Source organism: Chelonia mydas, chromosome 7, assembly GCF_015237465.2.
Source record: "Chelonia mydas isolate rCheMyd1 chromosome 7, rCheMyd1.pri.v2, whole genome shotgun sequence".
NCBI classification, from domain to species: Eukaryota; Metazoa; Chordata; order Testudines; family Cheloniidae; genus Chelonia; species Chelonia mydas.
This window is the reverse complement of record NC_057853.1, coordinates 48,970,858-48,982,869: the sequence shown is the minus strand read 5'-3', so window position 1 is coordinate 48,982,869 and position 12,012 is coordinate 48,970,858. Positions and strand designations below refer to the sequence as shown.

The 12,012-nt window shown below is 52.5% G+C and overlaps 1 protein-coding gene across 2 annotated transcripts in view; it reads right to left on the bottom strand.

Moving 5' to 3' along the window:
* The window catches only part of CAMKV (CaM kinase like vesicle associated), a 51,513-nt gene that overhangs the window by 20,088 nt on the left and 19,413 nt on the right, over nucleotides 1-12,012 (bottom strand). For both annotated transcript variants that reach the window (XM_007052679.4, XM_037905954.2), the window contains exon 2: nucleotides 6,835-6,943. In XM_007052679.4, coding sequence (XP_007052741.1) covers nucleotides 6,835-6,929 — 95 coding nt within the window. In that variant the 5' untranslated portion in view covers nucleotides 6,930-6,943. The remainder of the gene's footprint in view (nucleotides 1-6,834; nucleotides 6,944-12,012) is intronic.

Genomic DNA, 12,012 nt, shown 5'->3' with positions numbered 1-12,012 from the left:
AAACCCACTCGGAATGCTTCGGTTCTAGCCTACTGCCGCGTGGTATCTAACCATCTGTTCCTAAGCAAGCTCACAGAGAAGCAGACAACGGCCAACTACAGACTCACCAAATTTAAGCTAATATCCTAGACCCAGCACAGTCAGGATCCAGGCCAGAACATGGGACAGAAGAATGACTCCTGGTGTCTACAAATGGAGGGCACACATCCATTCTCATCCTATGGGACCTCTCTGCAGCACTGAACACTGCCAACCAGGAGAGAATGCTGACCTCCCTAAAGGAGGTAGCAGGAGTGCTAGAATGGCTTAAGCCCATCCTGGAGGGATGCACCATGTGGCAAAGAGAAGAGTTTCAGAGGGCTTAGCTGTGGACTCCGTGCTAAGAAGGTAAGTAATTGTCATTGGTGACTCCCTAGTAAGACCAGTGGGCAGAGAATTCAGCAAAGGACACACAGATAACAGTGCAGTGTGCCCCGAGAATGAAAATACAAGATGTTACTGCAAGATTGGGTAGGTTATTTGACTAATAACACAGCATCACATGGAACTACACAGGCCACAGAAGATGTCAGGGACCTTGGAAGGGAGCTGATGAAGAGAAAAGTTCCAGTGATCTCAGAAGTTCTTCTGGTCCCATGAGCGAGAGAAGGCAGAAAATACTGGAGGTGAACCACTGGCTGCATGACTGGTGTGAAGCAGAAGGGTTTGGTTTTGTGGAACATTGCATAGCACCCTCTCTCCATGGAATGTGGGCCAAATTGGACAGCCTGCATCTCATAAGTGGGAGAGATGCTAATCTTCTCAGCTGGAGGCTAGCTGGAGTACCCAGGAGAACGTCACACTAGCAATGCCAGGGGAGAGTGCTTCGGGGGCAAATACAGTACCTGCTCAGACTCAGTGTATCACAAAACAAACTGAACCAATGGGACGAAGAATGTACAGAGAAGAAATTTTCCATTGCTTCTGTACCAAAGCTGGCAGTCTGAGTAACAAGCAAGAAAAACTGGAAATTCTCATTGATAAGAAGAAATTTGATACAATTGGCATTGCTGAAACTGGGCAGAATGAGTGGCATGTTCAAATCCCTGGTTCTAACCTGTTCTGGAAGGATAGCATGGGTAAAAGAGGTGAGGAGGTGGCACTGTACATTAAAGATGCCGTTACCTGATTTAGAGATATCAGAAGCTGAATACAATAGACAGGCCAGGCTCTTGTGTGGAATGAAACCATGGCCGCAGGCACTGCGGTTGTGATGAGCCTGGTGGTTGCACGTAGCCCTGTGATCATCGCTGTTGCTCACCACAGGGCGCCTCAGCTGACGCTGTCTCTCCATTCTGTTACAGTCTCTGTTTCTGTTCCCATGGCGCTGCTCCCTGAGATTGTATAGCGCTGTTGCCAGTCCCATTGGGTCACCAACACAGGCTGTGCAAAACCATTGCCAATCGCACCATCACTCCTTGAGCCAGGCAAGTGCTCCAGGGTAGGGTGTTTATGTTCCTGCCAGTGAAAGGATGGCTCCAGTGGGCCGCTGCTCAGCTTCCTCCGCCTTCTGGGGAGGCATGTGCCAAGGGCGTTCACTGACAGTGTTCCGGATCCTCATGCGAACACATTCCCAAGAGCTCCTGCTGGGAGGGGCTAGTGGACATCGTGGGAGAGCCGTGCAGGCTTGAAAAATCTCCAGTCTCCCCTGACACAGGTCACCAAAGACACAGGACAAAGGACAAGACTTTCCACAGTGGCCACGGATGTCATTTGGGAACCATCTCGCTGTGATACAGTCACATACACCAGCCAGCTGAGAGCAACCAGCTGAGGGAACTCAAAGCCTGGTGACTCCCACAGGGGTGTCACAAACTGGAGCAGGGGTCCTTAGAGAGACTCCTGGGATATTCTGCCCAGCTTCCACCAGCAGCCATCCCTGGTGTCAGTCGGCACCAGCAGCAAGCACACCACTACCATTAGCATCACTGCCATATTGTTACCAATCTCGCCCCTGCACTGGCACCATCACCCAGTCACCCCCTGCACTGGCACCAACTTCACTATGGCCCTGCTCCTGCTCCCAGCCCTGTAGCCAGGTCCACGCTATCACCCCTTTGCCCACGGGGCGGTCTCCATTGCTACGGTGTCCCTGTTCCTGCCCCATGCCCTGGATCACACCAACTGGGAGGTGGGCACACATAAAAAGAGGAGAGTGTTGCGTCTTTTACATGTCACACAACGACTGTAACATGCAGGAACCGCACGGGCACGGTGGGGTCCAAATAACCATAGTTATCAACCACACACAATACGCCAGGCCTAGCCACACATTCATACTACAGCTCTGGCAGGGGGCAAGCAGGCTCAAACACAGAAGACAGCAAGGCCCACTACAGGGCTTGCTAGCTATTTAAAGGGATACTGCGCACAGGTGCGGAGTTTTGTTTTTGTCAGTGGGTGCTTGCTCCTCTCCAGGGGTGAAAGTAAGTTAGAAGACTTACCGGTATGCCGGAATCCTGAGCAGGGGGCGTGGCCTCAACCAGAAGGGGCATGGCCTTAACCGGAAGAGGCAGGGCCTTAAATCCCCAGGAACTTTAAGATTAATCAGGCCCTGCAGGTGCTGAGCACTCCCTATTTTTTTTTTCAGTGGTGCTTGAGCCCCGGAACGCCCATGGAGTCAGTGCCTAGGATACCATGGTATTGCCGCCCAATATACTCTAAATATCTCTCCCCCTTCAGTCTGAAAAAGGACATAACGTAGTTACTAATGCAGGACTATCAAAGCTGCTCTTATTCCATGTGCAGCATGCTGCACGTCCAGTCTGAGCGGAGGATGATGACTTCTCTCTAGGTAGCAGCTCACAGGCAGCACAGCAGGATTTGGAACAGCAGCTGTATTTCTTGTGCAGTTGACTCAGCAACATCTTCCTGCTCTGTAGAGCCAGGGTCACCTGCAGACTCACTGGTGCTATCACAAGTCACCATCTGTGGTTGTATTGTAGGCTCAGTATTTTCAACAGGTGTAAAACATCCTGCTGAACCTGTGCTCAAAAGCTAGTTTCTGGGTCTTCTCCAGGACATGTTTGGTGCCACTTCTACCTGTTAAGGCATGGGACCAGTCTGTGACACAATGACTCCAGGTTTCCACCAATTGTCTTGATCGTCTCTTACTATGACTTTTTCTCCCATGTGAAAGCTGTGTGGTCAGGTGTGACTATCTGTGGCCATTGGATCACATTGTTTCTTGTGAACTCCCTCTATAGATCAGGCTTTAAGAAGTCCAGGTGTTATCTTAAATTATGTCCCCAAAACATCCTCGCTGGTGTCTGATTTGTAGCAGCATGAGGTGCATTCCTATAGGCAAATAGAAAATTTGGAGTCTTGTGTTGTAAACTACCCTTATCCGGGGTCATAGCATGGATCACTTGCTAGAATGTCTAGACAAACCTTTCCACTAATCCGTCTGTGTTAGGTTGGGAAGGAGCTGATGTGGCATGTTGTTCTTTTGACAAACAACTGAAACTCTTTGGATGTGAATGGAGTTCTGTTGTCACTCACAATATCCCAGCCTCGAAAACAAGCTGGGTCATCATCCGAGACGGCTATGTCATGAAATATATGGCAGAATGCAGGTAAAACAGAGCAGGGGATATACAATTCTCCGCCAAAGACTTCAGTCACAAAATTAATTAACCCAGAGTGTCATCAGCATGGAAGCATGTCCTCTGGAATGGTGGCCGAAGCATGAAGGGGCATACGAATGTTTAGCATATCTGACACATAAATACCTTGCAATGCCGGCTACAAAAGTGCCATGCAAATGCCTGTTCTCACTTTCTGGTGACAATGTAAATAAGAAGAGGGCAGCATTATCTCCGTAAATGTAAACCAACTTGTTTGTTTTTAGCGATTGGCTGAAGGAGAAGTAGAACTGAGTCGATTTGTAGGCTCTGAAGTTTTACATTGTTTTGTTTTTGAGTGCAGTTATGTAACAAAAAAAAAATCTACATTTGTAAGTTGCATTTTCACGACAAAGAGATTGCACTACAGTACTTGAATGAGGTGAATTGAAAAATACTATTTCATCATTTTTACAGTGCAAATATTTATAATAAAAATATACACTTTGATCTCAATTACAAACACAGAATACAATATATATGAAAATGTAGAAAAATATCCAAAATATTTAATAAATTTTAATTGGTATTCTACTGTTTAACAGTGCAATTAAAACTATGATTAATCACGATTCATTTTAAATCGCGATTAATTTTTTTGAGTTAATTGCGTGAGTTAACTGCGATCAATCAACGGCCCTACTTAAGACTTGTCTTGTGATTTATACAAACCAGCTTTGTCCATGGCACTGTAAGGATCACGCCTGGGACGTGGGTTATTGGGTCTTATGGTCAAAGCCATAGGGGTGGCCAGGCCTGGAGGTTAGAGCGGAGATGGGCTGGCGTGAAGAATCAGGACCACAGGCTGCTCCGGGACATAGTTGAAAGCAGAGCCATAGGTCAGAGTCAGGGTCCAGAAGCCAAAAAACAAAGCTGATGGGCAAGCTGGAGATGTGGCTGGGGAGAGGAACTGGAGGCCAGAGCCAGGGGTGTCAAATACAGAGAAGGGCAGGAACTGGGCCAGGAGCAGGACCAAATGCAGTTGCAGACAGGGAAGGCGCTGAGCAACCATGAGCACAGGCTGTGGCAGGGTCAAGCAGTAGCTAGTTCCATTCCACCACCAGTCGGGAAGTGCCGTCAACTGGGCAGCCCCTGCTAGAGTCCGCTGTATCCAGTGTCTTGTCTGACCCTGCTGCAGCTGGCTCCCTGACAAATGCGTCCATGCTGTGCAGCTGAATCTTGGAAAGGTTTCCATTTCTTCCTTTTTGCTCTCAGCCTCTGCTCAGCCACCATCACACAGGACTTTGTGGGGGCCCCATGCCCATGCTCTCGTCCTCGTGAGATGGAGTACCAGCCATGCCCCGTGGCACCTGCTCCAGGGCTCCCTGCCAAACAGCAAATGCGGCCATTATTGCAAACACCAGCCAGTTAGACTGAAATAAGCCCTTATATGTGATAATTGTGAGGTTCTTCTTGGCACTGCCTCCAGCCTCCATTTGTAGGCAGGCTTGGACGAAGTCGGTCCTGAAGAAATGCTGCTCACTGGCTAACGAGGCAAAGACAGCCTCCATTTGAGTCCAGGGACACTGATCTGCACGCAGCAATGGCTAAGGATAATCTTGAAATCACACCAGTTCCAGACACCCCATTCATTTCACTGCTGGCTCTCTCGGGGGCTCCTTTGCTGGAACTCCAGCGCCCTCAAAGAGTGGAAATTCTGCCTCTCCCTTTGGCCGTGTCGCCAAAGGTACCGGGTGAGCTTTGCACAATTCCCAAATCGCTCGCTCTCTTCCAGCTTCCTCATTTGTTTCCCGATGCCATCAGCTGGCTTGTCCCAAAGTTCCGCTTGTTTGCGTGTCAGTCTGGAGCTCCGCAGTTCTTTACCACTGCAGGGGTGTGTTTGTGTTGCCATGGCAGGCCAGCTGAATCTCTCAAACAATGCAGGACCCTCACACTTCACAACATAGAGATTTAGCAGCTGCTCGTTACAGATAGATGTTACCTTCCCTGTAATAATGCCCAGGGGAGAGAGGGTTTCTCTTTATATTTTCTAGTTACACAGCTCTCTGATAACCACACTGTGAAATCCCAGTCACAGCAGAGCCTCGATCCAGCTCCATTTTGTATCTTACCCTTCCCATTGGAAAGAAATCCAAATAACCCTTCATTTATTGTATTCTAAATGTAAGTAACTGTAGAGATGCTGCAGTGGTTGTCATACTGTGGGTTGGGACCCCAAAGTGGGTCCTGACCCCATTTTAATGGGATCGCCAGGGCCAGCGTTAGTCTCACTGCAGCCTGGGACTGAAGCCTGGTCCAAGTCCAATTACCCATGCAGTAATTTTTGTTGTCAGAAGGGGTCGTGATGCAATGAAGTTTAATATAGCATTCTCCACAGTCTCCCTGTTATCATCTGCAATGCTGAACTCCTCGGGGATGGCCCTTAGAGGGATGGGGCGTGCTTTTTGCAATCCCCAGCACATTTCCTACATTCACCCCAATTTCTTGCAGTTTCTCCAGGGTTTGTCCCTGACCCAACTACCATTTGCATTGTGCGGCTGTTTGTCGCATGGACACACAGTCCTTGAGCATTGCTCACACTGTGCTTTCTTCTTGACCCACAGTTTATTTGTTGTATGGATCATATGGAGCTGTTGCAGCTCCCTGGCATCTATCATAGCTACACACAGTAGATACAGAAATTTCTGGTGTGCGTTTTAGGTCAAGCCAGTATCACTCGGTGTTTTTGGCTTGCTTCAGTGTGTGTACCATACACTAACCGGCCCCTTAATGCATCATTTCAACTCTCTGAAGCCTGGTAACACTGAGCCTTGAGCCAGCCACATATTCACAACATTTCTCAGCTTCTTTTTGATTCCTTTTGTAACAGCGGAAAAACTTGGTGTTCACCAATGGCTGGGGGCGGGGTGTGTGTTGGCTGAATTTCCACAATTGCAGCAAACATTTTCTCTGTGAGATTAGTAGGGGCTGGTAAGCTGTGCAGCAGATCCTACATTTTAGCCCCCTTTACACTTCGTAAATCTGCCACTTCTGTCTTCCCAGTGATACTGTTATAGATGATCTACTATTCCAGTCTCTCAATCTAGGTGAGCCATAAAGGAATACCACCCACTTCCTACACACTGCAAAAGGGATGGGAGAGTGTAAGCAATGGAGACAGCACAGCAAGAGGTGTGGGGGAGAGGGCGGGTAGCATTCGGTTCATACTCACGTTTTGATGACCTGTCCCAGGTCATATCTGTCAGTCACCTCAGATGGCTGGTTGTAATCTTTCTTGTCTCCCAGGGTGACGCAGCCAAACGGCATTGCCGGGTCTGGTGCTGGAAGGCAAAGAAGCAGAGAGTTAGATTTCCATATTTTGAGGGAGTTTTGCATGAACCTGCCACTTAGCCCTGTTGCTTTACTCCTTGCCTTCCTGGTTCTAGGCATGCTCAGGGACACACATGGTTGCTGAGACTCCATCCCTGGTTTTTTAAGCAGCATTCATGCCACCGCTAAGGATTTACTCCCTTTGCATTAGTCTCCTTATTTCATTGACATTTCCCTTTCTGAAGCTCGGTGTCAAGGTCACATTTGGTGTCCTCCCCACCCCTGAGAGTGTCAAACCTAATTCTGTTGTGTGGTCACTGTAACTTAGTGGCTCTGCTACTGTCACTTCTTGAATTAACTCCTCTGTGTTAGCGAGATCAGTCGTTCTCCTTGTGCGCTTTAGACTGAGCTGGTCCATGAAGTGACTGCTTAACACATTGAGAAATGGTTTTCCTAATCTTGGTTCCATTTTCCCAGTTGCTAAGTGGGTAGCTGAGATCCTCTTTGTTCCCATTTTGTCAGACTTCGCTGCCTTGTTGATCTCTCTCAGCACTGTGCACTCAATTTCCTGTTCTTGGTGCTAGCACCATTACAATTAAGGCTCAGACTAAACTTACTGCATAACAACTGATTTTTCTGAGTGCTCGGAAATCCATATCCAAACTCCGATTGCCTAGAAATGTGCTATGCCTCAGCAGTGCTCACGGCAGGTGGTCCAAATCCAGGCTAAAGTTGAGCCCGGGGTTCCCAAGACACGCCTGAAATTATCGCATTACAGCAAAGTGTTTAGGGTTTTTATAAAAATTTTTGCACCCACCTGGGGTTCAAACTATTGCCTGATCCTGCCCTGCATTGATCACAGCTGGTGTCTGGTACCTCCTTGGGAAAGCAACATTTCCAATGTGCGGTGGAGTGAGAGTTAGATTCCCCAGGCAGCTCATGTCTGGGGAACAAGCCAAGGAGAGTGGTTGGAGTGCGGTCTGCAGGACTGCTGGTTGGCAGGGGGCAAAAGACACAGCTGCCCTAGAGTCACAGAGCAGCTCACAGCAACAGGAGACAGCTACATGTTGGCAGGAAGTTCAAGTCCTGCCCTCTGCAGATTTCTGAGCTTGTCAGCTGTGCCAATTCCATCGGGGTGGGGGCAGTGTCACAGGGCTTCTTTCGCTTGGGAGCAAAGCTTTTTCATTAAGGACTGATCTTTCCCAGCACTCTAAAATCCATATGCACAGTAAGATTGTTCTGAAAGCTGCTTCCTCAGGGCCGGAAGTGGAGCAAGTGCTGCTGAGTGAGGGCTGGGCTGGCCTGGAGCCGGTTTTGCGGCTGGCTGCACTCAACGCCCCGAAAGGGCACCATGCACTGCCACCCCCCTGTGAGTGGGCATTAACGCAGTTTTGGGGCAGTGGCTGTAGTTCCATTCTCAGCCCTGGGACTCGTGTCCCAGGCAGAACCAGCAACATGAGCCTCTGCTCTCTAGGCATTGGTCACACAAGCTTCTATGGCACCCTTTAGGCATAGCGCTGCTCCCCCCCACTCCAGCCTTTCAGCTTCCCACCCTGTACCACACCCCCGAAGTGCCCCCTGCCCCATGCTCTGTGGCTTCTCTGCCCCCTGTGTCCCTCACCCTCCATCCCCCAGCTGCCTTGGATTAGAATTTTGGCCTCCTGAGCATGCTAGGCCCCACTACCAGTGCTGTCAAGGGGCCCCAGCCTAGTGGATTCAGCACCCTCCAGCCCCATTTCTTGGCCCTGCTTGCCCTCCCATCACTGATCCTGGCTGGCACTACCCAGACAGGGCCTGAGGGAATCCCATTGAAGCAACTGGGCAGCATTTGTGCCACCTCTAACTGCTGCTGGCCACCCCCCACATGCAGCATTTCTCTAGTAGAGTCCCAGATCCCCCCCCCAAATCCTGCAGCAGAGAGGGGTGCTGGGTAGGGAGAGGGGCTATAGATGGAGGCTGTGCTGCGTGAACCCTACCAGGCCCTGCCAGCTCCCAGCAGGTGATGCCATTCAGTCATTTGAACAAGCTTTATATCCTCCCATTGGGATAAGCAGCATGCCCCCGCAGACCCACAGCGAGATCCTCCAGCCCCCAGGCACCAGCGAGACATGCCCTGCCCCAGCGAGATTCTCCAGCCCCCATGCACCAGCGAGATCCCTCCCACCCAGACCAGCAAGTTCTCACAGGGAACAGTTACCAGGGTGACCAGAAGGGCAGCTATGCTGTGTCTAGGTGCATGGTCACAGCTGTGCATCCCCCATCAGTGTTATAGGGTCCCCCTCTGGGCCCGGTCCATGAGTCCAGGATTCTGTCAGGCCCCAGCTCCCTTCTCTGGAGGGCCCCAGTTCAATCACCTGGGGGCACTGATGGGCCAGGGCACCACCCATGGCTCTGGCTGTAACAGACCTTGCCACAGGGGGGCCCTGCACCGTTTCAGGGGCTGGGGTTCAAACCAGGGCCAAGTCCACACTTATATGATGGGCTCCACCTTGCGGGATCGAACCAGGGTTCTCCGGAGCTCCCAGCTGGAGCTGAAGAGACGGGGGCTGTACCCGACTCACATCCTCTGGGGTTGAGGCACAGAGGGGGATGCGTCACCCACGTGGACCTCAAAAGGCTTATGCACCCCATGCTCTATTCTAAGGGCTATGGTGACCACAGCCACTCTGGGATTGCAGCTGAAGGAGCAGCTGGCCATGTGTCCCTGCTCACCGTGCGCCAACAGCCCCACACAGGAGTCTGTGCAGGTAACTCAGCATGCAGTGGGCACCCTTCCACAATGCTGGGCCTGCGCTGTTCCCTGAGCGCCCTGGGGAGAACGTGGGACTAAAACCAGCAGCACCCTGGCTAACGAGGGACAGACAAGGAGGGAAGGCCCAGAAGGGGCAGGATTGAAAGGTATCCAAATTGGGGCTTCTCCCCAGGAGCTCCACAGCCTTTGGACCTTCAGATCACTCCTTCTGGTCCATAGGGTGAAAGCACAGCACAGTGCCCTGCTGCTGGGCTGTGTCGTTGTGCCCCACGGCAGGGCAGTGCTGCTGTGCCCCATGGCAGGGCTGTGTCGCAGAGGGCCCAGGAGCTGCTGGGGGCTGGGATCAGAGCTGCAGGGGGATTGGGATGCAGGCACTGGCTACAGCTCTTGCTGTGTCACGTGCACATTGCAGGAGTGCCCAGAGCCCTGCCAGGATACAGGCCCCACAGTGCCAGGTTCTGCACAGACACCAGGAGACCCAGCCTGGCCCTGCAGTGCTCCCAATCCAAGTGACATGCTAAGGTTGCAGAGAGAGGCATAGGCGCCAACTTCTCCTGGCGCCAGTAGGTGCTCACACTCCCGCCCCCCTGGCCCCGCCCCCTGGCCCCGCCCCGACTCCACCCCTGCCCCGCCCCACCCCGCCCCATTCCAACCCCTTCCCCAAAGTCCCTGCCCCAACCCCGCCCCCTCCCTATCCCTATTGGACTCCTTCCCCAAATCCCTGCCCCGGCCCCACCTCTTCCCCACCTCCTCCCCTGAGCATGCGGCGTTCCTGCTCCTCCCCCTCCCTCCCGGGGCTTGTTACACTGCAAAACAGCTGTTTTGTGGCGGCAAGCACTGGGAGGAGAAGTAGGGATGGCACATTCAGGGGAGGAGGCGGAGGTGAGCTGGGGCGGAGAGCTGCCAGTGGGTTTTTCCCCGTGGGTGCTCCAGCCCCGGAGAGCCGGAGCACCCACGGAGTCGGTGCCTGTGGACAGAGGGACCAGCCCCCAGACCCACCATAGGGCAGGCAGGGCAAGGGACAGAGAGCTACATAGAGAACTCAGAAGCGGGGCTGCAGTCCAGCAGGAATCTGAAATCCAGGCCATGGTTTCCCTCTGACTGTCCAGCTCCAGCAACTAGTCATTTAAAATATGGATAATACAAACAGGACTTGGATGCCTGAGCCCCTGGATTGCCCCCAGGGGGGCACCCCTCAGAGGGTGGGGACAGGCCTGGATTCCTGAGCCCCTGGAACGGGCGCTGGGTGCTGTACGGTGCATGTAGGGTGACTAGACAGCAAATGTGAAAAATCGGGACAGGGGGTGGGGGGTAATAGGAGCCTATATAAGAAAAAGACCCCAAAATCAGGACTGTCCCTATAAAATCAGTACATCTGGTCACCCTAGGTGTGCACTGGCTCAGGGATGGGCAGAGAGGCCTGCACTGGGTGAGGCGGCTGTTCCATTAGCGGTTCTCAGGCTGCATCGGGAACCCAGAGCTGGCACACAGGGAGGGGATTACACTCCAGGGAAGTGACCAATAATGCAGCACACTGGGATTTTAGGCACCATAGGTCTCCGGAGGCGGGGGCGGTGGAGGAGGAAAGAGGGCAGGGACGGCCCTGCAGGCTGACTGGGGCTAAGGCTCCTGGCACAGTGATTCCCAGCCCAGAGCCCCAGGAGGGGGCCCTGCTCCTGAGGGGGCGCAGAGCCCTGGATGCATTGGTGGCAGGTGGCCCTTGCCCTGTGGGCCTGAAGCACAAGTTGGGGATTGCTGCAGTTACTGCTGGACTGCAGCTGCCCCAGGGCTGCCTCCAGCAATGGTCAACCTGATCCCCTCTCCCCTGCCCCCAGTCTATAGTCTACTTCACACCACCAGAACGAGAAGGGGGATGGGGCCCCAGGCTTGGGCTGCCTCCTGCTTCTATTGAAGCCAACAGCGAAGCCCAGCAGACAACAAGGGGGCTGGAGTGAGCATCTCTGTACAAGAACCACTTTGCCTGCTGCAGAAATGTGGCCACTGCTGGGGCGGGACACCCCACTGTCAACAGCCATACAGCACAGCAGCTCAGGCCAGGAAGGGCAGAGGAGCCAGTATCCAATGGGCAGACGGAATTCAGGATTCATGCCGTCACCCAGACTGAATGTGGCCTGGATGCCACAGCTCCAGAAAACAGCAACCCCCTGCTGCCCAACAATGGGGTCAGCCCCACCTGAGGGGAGAGTCGACCCAGCAGAGCCACCCACCCCCTCCCTGCAGCACAGCTTCCCCCAGCACGGTGCGGTGCAATGGGATCAGTGCTGACACCACCACCCCGGCTCTCCGTTGCCCCTCAACGCACTGCAG